This window comes from Mugil cephalus, chromosome 20, assembly GCF_022458985.1.
Source record: "Mugil cephalus isolate CIBA_MC_2020 chromosome 20, CIBA_Mcephalus_1.1, whole genome shotgun sequence".
NCBI lineage: Eukaryota > Metazoa > Chordata > Actinopteri > Mugiliformes > Mugilidae > Mugil > Mugil cephalus.
The window spans coordinates 20,799,081-20,816,492 of NC_061789.1; the positions used below are offsets into that span (position 1 = coordinate 20,799,081).

At 38.5% G+C, this 17,412-nt stretch overlaps 2 protein-coding genes across 4 annotated transcripts; both read left to right on the plus strand.

Annotated features, from left to right (window-relative positions):
* Positions 1-118: 118 nt before the first annotated feature.
* On the plus strand, positions 119-10,257 carry stxbp2 (syntaxin binding protein 2). Its single transcript, XM_047571032.1, has 19 exons — positions 119-228; positions 2,469-2,518; positions 2,615-2,696; positions 3,203-3,279; positions 3,394-3,469; positions 3,621-3,724; positions 4,281-4,429; positions 4,509-4,593; positions 5,210-5,340; positions 5,455-5,562; positions 5,976-6,033; positions 6,162-6,227; positions 6,382-6,462; positions 7,636-7,777; positions 7,955-8,061; positions 8,144-8,242; positions 8,329-8,414; positions 9,313-9,473; positions 9,564-10,257. Exons 1-19 carry the CDS (start codon positions 192-194, stop codon positions 9,650-9,652), a joined length of 1,788 nt encoding a protein of 595 aa, XP_047426988.1. The 5' UTR covers positions 119-191; the 3' UTR covers positions 9,653-10,257.
* A 1,181-nt stretch (positions 10,258-11,438) lies between these two features.
* LOC124997373 lies at positions 11,439-17,335 on the plus strand. 3 transcript variants are annotated; one of them, XM_047571031.1, is made up of 16 exons: positions 11,439-11,649; positions 12,138-12,258; positions 12,347-12,438; positions 12,544-12,687; positions 12,784-12,937; positions 13,095-13,249; positions 13,588-13,707; positions 13,854-13,998; positions 14,138-14,313; positions 14,459-14,611; positions 14,830-14,983; positions 15,067-15,215; positions 15,446-15,628; positions 16,375-16,413; positions 16,490-16,663; positions 16,751-17,335. In XM_047571031.1, exons 1-16 carry the CDS (start codon positions 11,599-11,601, stop codon positions 16,955-16,957), a joined length of 2,217 nt encoding a protein of 738 aa, XP_047426987.1. In that variant the 5' UTR covers positions 11,439-11,598; the 3' UTR covers positions 16,958-17,335. The 3 variants fall into 3 exon arrangements, with proteins under 3 accessions (XP_047426987.1, XP_047426985.1, XP_047426986.1); XM_047571029.1 differs by having other exon boundaries at positions 16,490-17,335; XM_047571030.1 differs by having other exon boundaries at positions 14,222-14,313; positions 16,490-17,335.
* Positions 17,336-17,412: the final 77 nt, after the last annotated feature.

A 17,412-nucleotide genomic window follows, 5' to 3' on the forward strand; every position in this document is an offset into this window, starting at 1 on the left:
CAAATGAAAAAAAGAATTAATGCAGCTCACTGTATTTGCTACTATCGTATGTTTCCGCAGAGGTTGCAACATGAACTTGCGAGGACTGCACGTCATTCTTGCAGTTGTGGTATCCGACAGTAGGGAGCGATATTTTACCGTCAAAAGCCACAAGGAAGTGACCGACTCTCCAGCAGCAGACTGCTGTCAAGATGGCACCGAGTGGGCTGAAAGCGGTAGTCGGGGAAAGTAAGTGGCACATTTATTGTAACTTAACTGGTTTCAAAAGTTTATTATAACTCAAATGTAGGCTATAGATAGTTTGTTTGGCTTTAACACTTACTTTGTTGCCGAATGATGGACTGACGATACTGTTTAACGCAAAACCCCGTTGGGGACGTCCGTTCACCAAATGTTTCTTCCTGCTTCACTCTCAGTTAAAATGCTAACATATATCGAAGGAAATCAAGTCGTCGCCCTACAAGGCATGGGTAAAAAATAATGTTGTTGTAGTCCATGTGTTCGTAGAAAGACTTTGTGGGAGGAAGCTGTGGTTTGTTTCTCTCCGCAGCGATAGAAGTCCTTACAAACCATCGCGACATTTAGTGTTGGAAAATGTTGTGACAGTCCAAGTTACAGGCTAATGCCAGTTAGCTAAAGTAAAAGGAAGTTCTGTGTCTCTGCCTGTGATGAACCAAAAAAAGCTGGGACATTTACTCTAAAAGCGATTTAACAACAATTTCAAAGAAGATAATGACTTTCTACAGGTGTATTGTTTCGCGTAACATGTAACAAATAACAAATACTGTCCTTTCAGTGACGTTATGGAATAATGTTGCGAGGGTTTTTCTTTCATGCAACTTCATTTGTAGCTGATGATACTTAATTTAGCCAATTTCACAAGGTTTACTGTGAAGACATATAGACTCATGCAGTGCTAGGGATCCTATACATTCTATGAGATATTTTAGCCTGAATTTATTATTCCTAATAACTTTAACAAGAGTTGAAGTTTTTCACTATGATTTAGTCCAGGGTAAGGAGATGGCTGAATTTGTACATTCTGTTATTGTGTTCAGTAGGACTATAGTGTGAACACACCTTGGCCATTTATACTGAAAGCATCAAGTTTATACTGGCAGTACAAGTAACTCTGCCCTTGTCTGTTTGAGAGATCAGTCAGCTGTTTGACTGTACAAGACCTGTACCCTATTTATTTTGTGACTTTTGGAATGGACTTCTCCGTCTTTCCATTTCTTCACTTTTAAATGTCTACTCGTAAATAAATAAATAAACATGTGAGAGATTTGAGTGAAGGGGGGCCACTCCCTTGTTGATGTTGAAAATGTCATCTAAAACTGACTGTCATTATTCATAAACTCAAGATCACATATACCATGCGGTCACAAGCGAGACAGGCGTCAACACAAGTTTGCATACAGATATTTTGGTACAGTGCATAGAAACTGGCATGGTGTGGTGGCTGCGCGCTTCATTGTGGTGTGACCTATTACATTGCAAGCAGTCATCTTTTCCATTTTCCTGTATGGAAAAAAGTTGCAAGGAGACCTCTGTCATCAAAGGATGAAAATGTTAAAGCGAAAAATGGAAATTATTATTTCAATTATTTTAATTTCTTTCATAAGTGTATACAGTAAAAATAAAAACATTTAGAAAAAAATCAGTACACAGTAATTACAAGAATAGTTAACCGGGGTATAAAGAGCGCAGGTGTTGTCTTTATAAAGTGCTGACTTAGCTAACTAGTATAGCAATGAATGTCTTAGGGACACAACTGTGACTTTGATGTAATCATACAAGGAAGTGGCACGAAGAGCACAATGACATAGTTTCAGAGAAACTGGAAAAATAATTTGGCTGCTGTGGTAAGCCATCTATATTCTAATGAAAAAATAAATAAATAAGTAATGGATAGTGAAATAAGTCTTTCACCCTCAATGTAAAAGCATTCAGAGAAAACCTCAGTACCACACCTAGTTATTGAGTATGCAGACACAACTATGTTTTTGTCTGATCTTCATTTGCTGTAATATCAGCCATGTAACACCAGGAAGTTGCACCAAGCTGAGCTTGTTAACACAAGTGCTACGTATGGGGACATTTGAAAAAGTTCCTGGTTTCTGCTTTTAAGAGTGTACTCACATATGTGATTACTACCTTGTCTATCATTGTGTTTATTAATGAATTGTCACAACATCTCAGTTTGATTTTTCTCTTTACCCTGCCCATATTGTGGCTACATTTTAACCTACAAGACATCAGTATGGCACACTTCATGAGCTGCTTAAATTCTGGCTTCAGGCAATGTAGATTTCTGTGAATCATTGCTATATTGATTTTTGTTTTTTGGACTTTCTTGGACCTAATGCTAAAATTACAACACTTATTTACTATATACACTGTGTTTCCTCAGAGGTAACTGATACGGTCTTTATTCATATGTGCATGTTTTTCCATCTCTTCCACAGAAATCCTTAATGGGGTCATCAAGAGTGTAAAGAAGGATGGAGAATGGAAGGTAACAATCGTCCATTGAGCGTTAAGACATTCCCTAATAATCCCTACTTTGTCACACTGAAGCTGTATCCTCCGATTATCGTGTATTTTTCTTTAGGTTCTTATTGTGGATCACATGAGCATGCGGATTCTGTCCTCATGCTGCAAGATGTCTGACATTTTGGCAGAGGGCGTGACCAGTAAGTAGAAGATAATTAATGGGCTTTTGTACTGTGTAGCACTGTTATAAATGAGAGACCAATTTACATTTTGCAAGGATATTTACAATATATGCTCTCATTTTTTTAAGGCATTAGGTACATTAGTGAAAACAAATGCATTCGAATTTAACAGAACTAAGTCCCCTTTTTCAATGTTAACCTCCTTCACCACACCTGATTCAAATGGTCATCTCGTCATCAGGCTCTGCAGTGGCCTGATAAGGAGCCATTCATTTGAATGAGGTGTGTTGGAGGAGGGAAACATGGAAAACATGCAGGGCAGAATTGAGAAACACTGGGAAAACACAACACAGTTCAATGGCACTACAAACCACAACCTCCAACATGAAAGAGTCCCTCAGTTATTTTAAACGGTTAAATACAATAATCAACAATCATTTTTTTTTCTGTTGTACATGACATGGGTCAAGTCCGATTGTTGAGGATGAAGTGTCACACATCTCTTTTCTTTTTTCATTTTCCAGTTGTGGAGGACATCAATAAACGCAGGGAGCCCATCTCCAGTTTGGAGGCCATTTATTTGATTTCACCAGTGCAGAAGGTTAGCTGTTGCATTGTCCCCTGACTTCCCTCTTTTAATGTTCTGAAACTTGTGTGTTCAATAAGGTTTTGCATATTCTCAACATTTTAAACAGAAATATCTTTTCTCTCACAGTCAGTTGAGGCGCTCATTAACGACTTCAAAGACATGGCCTTTACTTACAAAGCGGCACACATCTTCTTCACTGACAGTAAGATTGCAATCATTAACCGTTTAATATAGGAAATGTATTTATTTGTTGTCCTCAGATGTACTGTGTGCAATGTTTATGTTTGAAGGTACAGAATATATAAAATAATTAAATTAACCAATTCCCGTTACTTTTTTTTGTACTTCTACAGCATGCCCAGACAGTCTCTTCGCAGCGATAGGAAAATCCAGAGTTGCCAAGGTCGTCAAGACTTTAAAAGAGATCAGCGTTGCTTTCCTGCCATATGAGTCTCAGGTGGGTATTTTTCTTCTGTGAATCTAAATAGATTATTTCATTTACTTTTTTTTAACAATGTGTTGGTTTCCAACAGTGCCTCAATGAATTATAAGGCTCTAGTTACTAAATATGGCCTAACAACCAGTTGCCAGTGTTGCCTCCGTGGTATTTGGATTTGGACAAATAACATACAGGGTTTTTATCTGTGAATTTTGCTGTTGTGGGTGGAAACCATAGAAACCATAGTAAATAAAGATGAATGATCAGCTCCTCAAAAGTGAAACCAAATCAAGTAGAGCTCCGTCTGGTGACTGGCTGCAGTATAGGTCATAACCTCCACCCCTTCCATGTTAGTGTAAGAGACTTGGGACTGAAACATGTCAAATCATTTATTTATGTATTTTTCATGGATAGTTTCTCTCATTTTACGTAGTTAATATATTATTGATGCATGTAATGTCATTTTTTTCTGATAAGTTGGAAGAAGATATTTCTAGAAAATATCTTAAACAGCACAGTTGTGAAACTTATATGACTAAATGGTAACAAATTTCAATCCCTCTCACCTCTGCAGGTATTCTCCCTGGATGACCCCACCTGCTTATACTCCTTCTACAGCACTAAGCCAAATGAACAAAAGCAAAAAACTATCGAAAATTTGGCAGAGCAGATCGCAACCCTGTGTGACACCCTGAAGGAGTACCCTTCCGTTCGTTACCGCAAGTACGAATGCCTTGCTTTTGAATTTAGTTTATTGTGGAATTTACACGCAGATTCAAAGTTGTGTAACACTGTCTTTTAGGGGACCAGAGGAGAATGCTAAATTAGCTGAAGAGGTCTGCCATCGCCTTACTGCTCACAAAGCTGAAAACCCAAGCATGGGAGAGGTTAGGACCAGCATATGTCACCACCCACACCAATTGTTGCTGTTATGTTCCCATATCAACACAGTTCTTTGTAAATGGGGAAACTGGTTTTTACACTTAAATTTTCTCTGCTAAATCAACTTTTCCATATAAGATTATGAACTTCCTCTGGGAATCTACAGCTCTTCGCCTTCACACGTTGTGGACGTTTCTATGGCTTCTGGGTTTTCTGTTGAATTTCCTGTTGATTATCTTTTTCTCATGCCTTGCTGGATCTTTCCTGTTTTTCCATTCCTCTTCTCTGTCTTTCTTAGCTGGCATTTCCTTGCTCCTGAGTTGGGTTCTTAACAGGCATGTATTGCTATTCTCTTTTCACTTTCTACACACCTGAGGTGCGCATTCTGTTCAAGCATTCTCTGTATTTTTGCTTGCTGTACTTAACATGACAAGTTTGCTGAGGTGCTACATCAGGCGATGATACTGTAACCCATTTAAAACTTTCTGCACTGCCTGACAGATCTATAAAACATGCAAGAGCTTTATGATTCATGTGTTCTGTAGACTAGATCCTGATGTTCTGTGAAATAAATCAGTCATTTCAAATCATTGAATAATAGCTATCATGTTTTTGTTTTAGGGTCCCGATAAGGCTCGATCTCAACTACTGATAGTTGATCGCGGGTTTGATCCCATCTCGCCTATCCTACATGAGTTGACCTTCCAAGCAATGGCTTACGATTTGCTTGATATCAAACAGGACATCTACACGTGAGTTGAACATCGTAATATAAATATTGCTGTACATTTTGTTTGCTTGGTTCATGTACAGTTTTTGGCTTTATGTTTCTCTTGTCCATTCATGTGCACTCGATTTATATTAAGTTATCAGACAACTGGCATCGGGAACTCAAAGGAGAGAGAAGTGCTACTGGATGAAGACGATGAGCTCTGGGTTCAGCTCAGACACATGCACATCGCAGATGTCACGAAGTAAGTTTTCCAAGCTTCTTTTTCAACAAATTCTGATCAACTGCTTTTACCTGGTTAAAAATATATATGTCTTATCAAAAAAGAAATAGTGTGTTACTAATTACTAAATGATTCTAGTTATAATAAAATAATAATTCACATTAAAATCTATATTTTAAGTATTAAGCAGTTAATATGTGCTGTAGTGAGAAAGTAGTCCCAATAAACTTTAGATTATTGCTTCTGTTAAAACATAGATTGTTTGTGAAATATTTTTAAATATGATAAATGTTTATAGTGTATACATTTTGTACATATGTGTAAAAAAATACATAGTTCATTTAAATTTGCTTGCATGTGGATTATCAGCATGGTATAATCCTGCATATATTTCCTGCACAAGGGAAACTCATTTCCTAAACTATTTTTTACAGGAAAGTGACCGATCTTCTTCGCACCTTTTGTGAGAGCAAAAGAATGTGCACTGACAATGTGAGTCTTTCCCTGTATTTGTATTACCCACTTGGTTCTTCGGTCATAACAGATGTCTGTGGTAGAGCATTGCTGTTCTTGCTTTTTTTGTGTCGGATCCAATTTCATAAAAATGTTTTGCATTTTAGGCCAACTTAAAAGATCTTTCTCAGATGTTAAAGAAGATGCCGCAGTATCAGAAGGAGCTGAGCATGGTGAGGAAGATATTTTTGCAATGGAATATGTGTGTGTGTGTGTGTGTCTGTGTGTGTATATATATATATATCATTTGTGTGTGTGTGTGTGTGTGTGTGTGTGTATATAATACAGCTGCATTAATAATAACTCTTTTCACAATTGTCTTCACAGTACTCAACCCACTTGCACCTGGCTGAAGCCTGTATGAAGAAATTCAAAGCCTCTCTTGATAAACTTTGTGAGGTGGAGCAGGTCAGCAGTATAAATAGAGTCATCTATTTTTTTCCTGGCCTGTGAATCAGAGGAAACTCTTAAATGAAGCACTGTTTGCTAATGCATTGTTGGAAAAACAACCTGTCACCCTGTAGCTTTTATATTTCAGGAGATCTTATGTTACATTGACACTAAATATCACAGAAAGAATGTCTGACATGGAATTATACCACTCATATTGCACACTAAGTGACCTTAATGTCTTCATTTAGAGCTTCTCTGGGGTATGTCTCTGACATGGTCTGGTGTTATTTAATAGAGAATAATCGTAACATTGCATAAGAAGCTTGATACCGGACATCAGCTGTCTACGGAAAAGCTGAAAAAGTTGATTACGGTGAACGTAAATGCCTTTAATAACACACATGTACGCTCTTAGTGCTGTGGAAATCCATCCACCAGCCCCATCAATCCAAAGACCAGAATAGTGCCAAATCCCTGTGTTGTTTGTGTATGCCATTCATGCTTTGTCCCCCTGAGGGGATGTATTCTGCCACATTTAGTCCCACATGAAATGAGTCCCAAGCACGCCGGAAATGATAAGCTATGCATAGTCGTAGCATTATGTGATGCAAGTGTTAATGGGGCCTTTTTTATTAGGAAATCACTCGACAGCACTAATGGATTGTCAGCATGTCTGAAAGCTGCCTCTTTAAGCCAGTTGGCATGTTTTGGCTCTAAGGCGAAAAGTCTCATCCAAAGGGCAATAATTCTGTCAGCTGTCCTGCATTGTTTGGGCAACCCAGCAATGCAAATAGATGTCTGTCATATTGTAAACAAAATAATCTTTCACTTGCTCATAAAGAGTTTTGTTGTTGATTGGTATTGACAAGACTTAGCAAGAGTCCTTAGAGAGAGACATCGTGGCCAGGATGGCATTAAAGCTGAAGGCAAGTGGCCAATATTAGCTGTTAATTGATTACAAATGCAACACTAGAAGTGTACTGTGCACCCTGGGATGGTGGTCTTTTTCTGTTTAAAACACAAATATCCTCATGCATATAAAGATGAGTCTACACTGCATGAAGCACCAGTGTAGTGTGTGGGTGGTGGTTTCACAGGAGTAACTGTGTCAGCTGGCTGTCACCTGACTTGAGTTGACGATTGAGATTTCGTAAGCATTTAATTGTTAACCACGAATGTCTTCCACAGGACCTGGCAATGGGAGCAAATGCAGAAGGGGAACCTTTGAAAGATGCCATGAAGAGCATTGTGCCTGTGCTCCTCAACAACGAGATTGAGATCTACGACAAAATCCGCATCATACTGCTGTACATATTCCACAAGAAAAATGGTGTGCTCTTGTCACAGTTCTTTGTCATTTGACTCTTTTAATGTTTGTTTGCAAAAGCATACTTGTGTGTGGTTGTTGAGTAGATGAAGAAATTTGTTATGGACTAAATAGAACAGCGTCAAATGTTATTGTAGCCTTCACATGTTTTACTTAAAGAACTGTACTGTTATCCATTAGGCATCGGAGAGGAGAACCTCAATAAGCTCATCCAGCATGCGAACATACAGAACGACAGCAGCATTATCACCAACATGCAGAACTTGGGCTGTAATATTATATCTGGGGTAAATAACTTGAAAACATTTTAGTTCCACTTACAGTGTTGTGGATGTCAGTGTTTCTTACATACATTACCCTGTTTGTTAGGGCCGCAACGCTGGGAAAACCCTGTTAGAGCGTAAGGAGCGCACAGAGAGCACGTACCAGCTGTCTAGATGGACACCCATCATCAAGGACATCATGGAGGTATTACTCGAGTGAAATTTCCAGTGTAGCTGGCTCATCTGTTAAGTTTTGCTTTTAGCTTTTCACGCTGTGTTTCTGTATCACAGAATGCCATAGATGACAAACTGGACAGAAAGCAGTGGCCTTTCATTACTGATCCTGTTCCCATCAACACGACTCAGACCACAGTCAGGTGGGTGCTAGAAACAGAAAATAATTATTTTCAAATAGAAGTGAATAACATTGAGCATCAGGCACCCCCACCATATAGCAATGACACTTCTTGATGGCAGCAGCCATCCCTGACAGGTTGCAACCCGACACAGACACATACACAAATGCTTTAGGAACAACTAAAAAAACATGAAGAACTGATTAAGTATCTGTGGGATCTCCACAGAGCCCAACCCTACCCCCGCCCTCCAAAAAGCAATGGAACTGGAAGGCCCCCACTAAAAACACACTGTTACCAGACACCACAGGACCCCCTCAGAATACCCATGTCCATTCTCTGATGAGTCACAACTGTTTTGGAGGCACAAGGGAGACCTACACAGTGTTAGGCAGGTGGTTATGCCTAATATTAAAGCTTTTATCCCTGTAAATAAGCAGGAGCCAAGCTTTTGACAAAGTGAGTTGGAGCTGGAGTTCCCAGAATAATGATGGTGTTTACAACTACTAACCTGGGATCACTCATAATCTGCACAATGCACAATGTTTTTCTGCTTTTAAGTAAAGTGCACGATGAAGGATGAGTAGTCATGAATAGTAACACTAAAATATAAAATAGGCCATGACAGAGTTTAATGTGAGCTGTTGTGAAACAAAAATAACAAAAATCCAACTGAGTGCAACCACAGTAGACAAATGTCTGACATGCTACCACTAGAATTAATCATATATAGGATTTTCACTTTCACATTTATTCATCTGTGTCAATTTTTTGACAGTAATTTTGGAAAAAGGAGAGCGTTGTTTTCAGTTGCGGTGTTTAGTGTCGTCTGAAATGTATATGTGACTGCTAACCAGCAGGTGTTGGTTTTAATAGTAGTTACTTCTTGCTCAATCATTGTTTTTTAATTCTTTAACAGCAGTGCACGGTTTGGACACTGGCACAAAAATAAATCTCCGACAGAGTATCGCTCTGGCCCCCGGCTCATTATTTTTGTGATTGGCGGCATGTCACACTCAGAGATGCGTTCTGCTTATGAAGTCACTCGAGCCACTGATGGGAAATGGGAAGTCCTGATTGGTAAGCAATTGCTGTTGTAGAGATCAGCCGAGTTTCTTCCAAAAAAAGTTTCCTCTGTGTTAAGTGGAGCTATCATATTCTGCTTGACAGGGTCATCTCACATCCTAACTCCAACCAGCTTCCTCAACGACCTGAAGAGTCTGGACCAAGTACCCAATCCCGATCTGTTAAATAAATAGACCTTCAGCAGGGAAGATCCCACTGGAAGGATTTAGTCTTTCTTTTGAGATGGTTGTTTGCTGTATAGCATCTTCCAACATCTGAAGTGTGACGTGAAGAGAAACTTAAATAAACTGTAGCCATTTGTGATTAATTATTTTATTTAGAATGGTCTTTTTATTGTGAATCGGGTTCTGTATACTGCTGTGATTGACATATTTAATTAGACATTGATAATATATTGATTATTATGCTATTGTGATTCTACTGTTCTGGTTCAGATTGTATTTTTGTTGCTATTGTTTGCTTTTGTTCTCAGAAATTCCTGCAAAACTAGACTCATCTCACATCGAAGGCTGTATTTAAGAATAGAATGGAAGGTTGGAAGAAGCTCTGTAGAAGTATATATTGCATATTCAGTGACAGTAAAGCAGATAACATTTCTCTGTTGGTACCTTTTTTTCTGTCATCTGGGAAATTTCATCTCGGACAAAATGTCTAAACTGCTGTGTTATTAACTCTTGCTCATTTATCATGTACTTGAATGTATTGCTGCAAGCAAGTGTGGTGGTTGTTTATTTTTCTTAAAAATGAGTAATAAAAGAAACATAATATTCACTTTAAATTGAGTTTTGTGCTTGTCTTTCAGTCCGTGTAAATGATTTATTATTTAAATGTGTTGAAATAGTTCAACTCGCATGCTTCTGTGTTTCACAGTTTTCATAACAAAGTCATGAAAAAATGAGTCCAACCAAAGGCTCCAGAGATCTTTTCTGAAAGCTAGCTCAACCACATTTGATATCCCAACATTATTCTCCTCCTGAACTCTAAGGTAGTTACAATAACTTAAATTTACTATTTGTGCAATATCACTCAAGTGCAATATGTTCTATATTACAATGTCACTCTTAATTTAATTGATGCTTCACAATGGTTATTGCCGTACCAATTCTGCTATTTTACTTTTTTCTTTTTTACATTTTTTACATATTGTTTTTTTATTATTATTATTTCATATTTACCACCATTCGTCTCACTCTTCTGTTACTGGCAGCAGGCCATTGCACACAATATGCTGCTTTTGCCCACCCACTGTGATTGTGATTTTATTCTCTTGCTTTTTATTTTTATGTGCCGCTCTTTGACCTCCTAATTGCCCCTCAGGGATAAATACATTTTTTTCTGATTCTGATGGTCAAATATTTTTGTCTTTGAGAAACAACTCAAATTAATTCAGATTAATCTGTTGGCTAGCTTGGTTATCCTCTGTGCTTTCTATTTACAAACCAATTTATAGTTATATTTAGAAGTATATCATTGAAAACTTGAGTTTTTTTATCTTCACAGTTCACAGCTCAGTTTTTACTCCATATTGTAATACAAAGATGATTTCATCAATTTTTTTTTCAGTGTGCATCCTTCCTCATTTTGTGGTTTTCTTCCTCACAGGCAAATGTTCAGTACCGATTTAAAAAACATATTTATCATACTGATAGGTTCATCACATTAGTGACAGTTTTGCTGATCCCACAACCTGAGCATATGCATTTTCACCATATAATGACAATGTGGTGGCATCTAAATGCAAACATGAACTTTAAGTAAAGTGTGAGGTCAAAAGGGAGAGCATTACACCCGCTACTGAAAAAGATCATCCCTCTCCATGCTGAGGATTATGTTTTCATCTGGGATTACAGATGGTAATATCGAGAACGGGGCTCTGGTCTTAATGGCTATGGGTTAATACACGGGACTTAACTCTATTTAAAAGCCTTCTACCCAGCCATATCCAGACTTTATTTCGCATACCATTTATCAGTATCATCAGTTCCATTATATACAGTTATGTCGAAGAAGTACTGAATATATTCTTCTCCAATAACAAGAGCTGTAACACTGCTTTACAGTTTATTTATTTTGCAGTCTGAGGATTTTTACTTATTTTTATTTTTTGTATCATTTTTCAATGGCAGCTACCGGAGAAGACTCAAAACTTGAAGCAACTGACATTGTACTGGTAAGATTGTCATATTGATTTTTAGTTAAAAATATTTAGTTGGAAATGTATAATGGTAAAATGGGTATTTATTAATTTTTAAAGATTTCATACAGAATTGTATCTTAATTCTCCAAAGTATGATGTAAACATGTTTGAGGCTCTATTCAAAATCCCAGACAAGTTTGAAATTGTTGCACAGTTTGAGTTTGACACATTTTTAGGTCTCAAAAAGAAGACATGACATCTGGTCACCCTACATATTGTTTATGCTTGTCCATAGTAGGTAAATTGTCGATGTTGTTGATGCCATTTTATTTTGATATTATATTACATCACATACATATTTTACATTGTGCCCACCACTTTTTCCGAGCCTGAGATATGGAGACCTGCAGTTAGGAATAATCATTTTTTAAACTAAGATTTACATTTGTTCAGGAACAATGAGACTGTGTATAATTTGCGATACATCAGGCTGCTTGCTTCTTACATCCAATTCTCAACAGGAATCTCCAGAACAGGAGCAGATTCTAAACATACTGAGTCGCTCACAGCGTGGACGAATGGATGAACAGTGCTGCACTTTGAGTCCTGCTAAGACCGCACAAATAAAAACTACACCTACGGGTTGGGGCAGCACAAATACAACATGTCATTTGTTTTATTTGTTATTTGGCAAGGTGATGATTGATGATTTCCCTCCTGCTCCACACAGACTCAAGCAAGGAGAAATCATCCCATAATTCTGACAGAAAAAATGGACAACACCTAGACCCACGGGTGTCATTGCCTGGATTTAACTACCAGGTACTAGACTATAGATAACAAATGTTGAGTCCATGCATGCACCTGTAGAGGGGCATAATGAATTAATAAACAACATCTACTCGAAGGTATGACTTGTTTTCTCAGGAACCTGGAAGTAATAACCACCACGGCTCTGCACCTCAGATCTCTTTGACTGAGAGTACTCCAGAGAGAAACAGGAGGCTTCTGGGGGTGCCAGGACACGAATTACCTGTTCCCTCTGACCGTGCCCGCTCCAATTCCATAAAGGTCAGTTTGGTTCCGCTTGGTCATTGTCATGGCTGTGTTATGACAGATTTCTTCTACAGACAGGTTTGATATATTAATCATTTTAACCACAAACAGGAAGAAACACATGAGGAACAGCAAAGGTTTCTGAATATGATCACCCAAGGGCAGCGTGGACGTATGGACGATCAGAGCTGCTCCTTGGATCCTAGCAGGAGTGCTCCTTGCACACCCAAACACACCGATAGAAAGTCTGCTTCACTGAACACAGGTAAATATACTGAATGGGTACGATAAATGGATAGATCGATCGATTGATTGATCCGACTTTCTTAACAGGGAGGAAAGGATTTTATATTTAGCATTTCTTTCTGACAGAGCCAGGTTTAGACGCTGTGTTATTTAATGTTGTCAATGTGTCTTACCAGATTCTGAAATGCTCTTCAACCTACTGGCCAGCACTCAGAGTCAGCGGCTAGATGACCAGCGAGTCTCTCTTCCATCATTACCTGGATTACAGAAGGAAAAAAACACTTCTGATGGAGATTCGAGCTTCTTGTATAACATGGTCTCCCAAGCCCAGGTTGGTACTTTCCTTTTTCAAAGAACAAAAAAATAGTTGTTTAAATATAAAGTGCTAAAAATACTGTTGTGATGTTGCATAAACATTAGCCTAGAAATATATATATATATATATATATTTTTTTTTTTAAAATACTTTGTATGTATTAGTATCAGTCATATATTTACTTGAAGCACTTTGAGTGTTTCATTTTTTTTATTTTTAGATGGTCAGCCCTTTAAGCTTGTGTTCATGTCAAAACAGTTCACATGAGCCAGTTTTCACATATTTTGATCTTCTAACCAAACGTTTGTGCAGTGTATATGATGGTGAAAATTGCTGTGCTAATGTATTTTCAGGGTTCAAGAATGGAGGACCAAAGGTGTTCGCTACCTCCAACCCCTTCACGGTCAACCTCCTTAAGTCCCAGCTCAGACACAGAACGACCAAAGAGTAAAGATAAAACATCAGAAAAACAGGCATGTTAAGTTATTTTTCTCCAGGTTAAAATCAAATAACAAATCCTCATTTGAATCACTGAAAATTTATAGACGGCCCAATAATGTAAGAATGTCATTTATATTGGTAATTATAATGAACTAAATAGGTACTTTTTCTGATCTAGGTCGTGACTGCGAGTGAACAGGAAGATTTTTTTAACTTAATGAGTCATTCACAGCGTGGCCGCATGGATGAACAACGATGCGTCTTAAGTGTTACTCCCCAGTCAACACCCAAACATCAGCTCAGTCAGAACACACAGCCTCAAGGTAAGAACGCAAGCAGAATGTATGCCTCCTGATTTTTACATTGAAGGTTTGCTCCTGCATGTAGAAATATTAAAATAAATAAATAAATAAAAATGTATATTTAAAGCTAATATTTTATTTTTACCCAACCCACGGCCAGATTCTGAAAATTTCTTCAGTTTGCTGGCCAACTCACAGGGCCGACGCATTGACGACCAAAGAGTGACTCTTCCTTCATTACCAGGCATTCAGAATGGAGGGACCACATCATCGTCAACGTCAGCTGCTGCTGAGATGGATGCAAGATACTTGTGTTACATGGTTTCCAAAGTCCAGGTGAACGCATACATTCAGTTATACAGTCTATCCACTTAAAAAAATTTCTTATTTTGATCTTCAATGTGCAGACTATGTTCCACAACAGTTCCAAATGATGATTTGAATCAATAGTACAACAATGAATCATGTTTTCCTCCCACAGGGCTCTAGGATGGATGAACAGAGATGTTCTGCACCACAAATATCCCAGAATCTCGGTACCCCATCCCCCCAGAGGAAAGACCATCTCAATTCAGACACATCTCTCCGGAGGTCTGCCTCCTTAAACCGTAGTAAAACTGATGACCACCGGCAGGTCAGATGTCATGCTGCACATTACTCAGCTTACAGTTTTACCAGTACTTTTCCCGTTCCGTAATCCTATATTTTTCAGTAAGCCATTAAAATGACGTTAGTGACGGGTAGGAAGGCTCAACCTCCACAGTTTTTCAAAAATAAAAAACTGTGGTTGTTTTATTCTGTCTCAAGTTGTTTGTTACTTCTCAATTCTTTTATTTCTTCAAACATTTTCAGGAGACGTCTGAAGCGGAGCAGGAGCAGTTCCTTCAAATGATCAGTCATGCACAAAGTGGCCGTATGGACGAGCAGCGTTGCTCTTTACAACCCAGCAGAAGCACATCTGCGACCCCCACACACAATGGAAGTGCTTTAAATAATGTACCCACAGGTCAGAAAGACACAGAAGGCACAGTGTTAAATATGCTTTCCGTCTTCGAGATGTCAAAAATAGCTGTTGATTCTCTGTAACAGGTGCAGAAGCTAATGCGTTCTTCAACACGATTGCCTCCAGTCAAGGAGGACGGCTCGATGATCAGCGCTTTACACTTCCTACGTTGCCGGGGATAGGTGGAAATTCTGAGGGGAAAAAAAATGCTCGAAGTACAATGGCTAAAATCCCAGTATGTAACAGAGCAACATATCTAAATTGTTGGTGGTGTGAACCTAAACAGTTAATACAGTTATTTTTTCATAGTTATTTTTACGTTATTGGCTGAACAGCATGGAGGGCACAATATCTGAAATGTTGACATTAGCATAATTGATTAGTAAACAGCTGATTATGTTTCCATAAATCTCTGGTCTGGTAATGAAATACTACTACTACTTTTGTTTTCCTTTCTTCTGCAAGGCCTCTCCACCACACATCATGGTGCCTGAGCGTACACCACAAACAACAAAGAAGACCTCTTCTAGCCCTACATCTCAACCCCAAAGAGCTTATGCAGAATCTGGCTCTGTCGGGACCATACCTAAATCTGCTTCATTTACCCCAGAGACAGAGAATCAGAAGAAGCTAAATTCCTCAGCTCAGGTAAATTCATTATTATTATCTAACTCGCACAAGACCAGCTTTTAAAGATATAAATCATCCCGTATAGTACATAAAGCAGACATTGCCAATGCTGTCTGCAATTGTTTTTGTGACCTTTTAGCCCTCATGAGTTCCAAATCAAAACACGTTCACAACAAGTCAGCATAAGTTCACCCAAAGTTCATCTGAAGTGTAACACTGAATTGAACTTTCTAGGTGCAAACTGCTGACATTTCCTGTTCTGTATTTTAAGCACGCCACCCTGCTAATGCTTTTCCCTAACCATCTCACTTTCTTTTTCTTGTGCAAAAACAAGTTAGTACTTTCTCACTGGGTCCATGTGCACAAGCACAGAACCGACACGCAGCATGGACTATAAAATATGCCGTCGCCACACATTCGGTGTAACATGCTCTCACTGTTTTACTCTGTGTGTATGTCTCCTTTTGCCGTGGAATATTTGCAAATAACAACAAAAGTGATCATTGAGTCTAAATTATTACAAACTTCTCAACCACCCACATTTGTTGAATTTTTCATAATTTCATTTCAACAACATATGCTATAATGGGAAATGAATCCTCTCTTATGACCCTGAGTGGTTGTCTTGTCTTGTCTTTCTTTAGTTTGAAGAAGTGTGAAAGTGTTGTCTTTCACGTGATCTGTAGTTGGTCACTAATGAGTGATCACTGAACAGGAGTCCCCGACACACCATGTGAAACTAATGACGTGTTGTTCTTTCATAGGTGACAGTGAGGGTGTCAATGAGCTTCACACCACCGCAGGTAAGCTGTGCCACAATGGTTGTCAATTTTGAGCTAAGTCATTGTCATAAAAGAATGGTTATTTTTTCTGTCAAAGGGACAAACGGAAGCCAACCAGCCAGTTACATTCCCTGAGGTCTACTTAACACTTGGAGCCCCAGGAGATAATCTTGTGATTCCTCTGAGTCCAGTCCCTGGCAGACCCCTGTCCCTTGACTTAAACCTGGTCCCAAAGGAAGATGTCAATTCTAGACACTGCTCTCCAACCTATGTAAGTCCCACGAAAGCCCACTCAAAGCCATCATCTCCCAATCAGCGTGCAATCAGTAAAGCACATCCTGTAACTGCATGCTCACAGGAAGAGGGGAAGATTGTGACCAGCCCCATCAGTCCAGATGAAGACTGCTTCTCCCTTATTGAAAAGATTCACACAGCCCAGCTGCAGAAAGGAATGGCTCACGGAGGACAAAAAATTAAAGAGGATCTTGATAAGGGGAAGGATAAGGCAGAGAGAGGGAAGGGAGCTGGAAAGAAGGATAAGAAGAACAATGGCAATAAACAATAGGCATGGATGCCACAAATAATGACAAGTAGCTGCCTTGGAGAGTAAGTGATTGAACATTTTAAAGATAAAATTGTATTTGTAGATTTTAACACTAGTGAAATGCTTCTGCTAGAGTAGAAACTTTATTCTGTTCTTATTGGGTTATTTGTTGAGGTGTAATTCTTCTCCCTTGCTAATCAAATGTTCTGTTACAGTATATGCATTGTCTTTCGTTTTTCAAGCACAGCAGTGTACACAAGAACTCATAGTTTTTTGTTTTTTCAAAAAGCAAATGCAGTGTATACGGATAAAGACTGCTTTATCTTTCGGCAAACTGTGAAACTATGGCAAAATGCACACTATGGAAATAACAATAAAGACATAAATGCCAAACCTAAACCCATACTCCTTTTTGATCTTTACTATCTGAACCACCATATAGCAGATAATGGCAGTGGTAACATTTGATCATGACT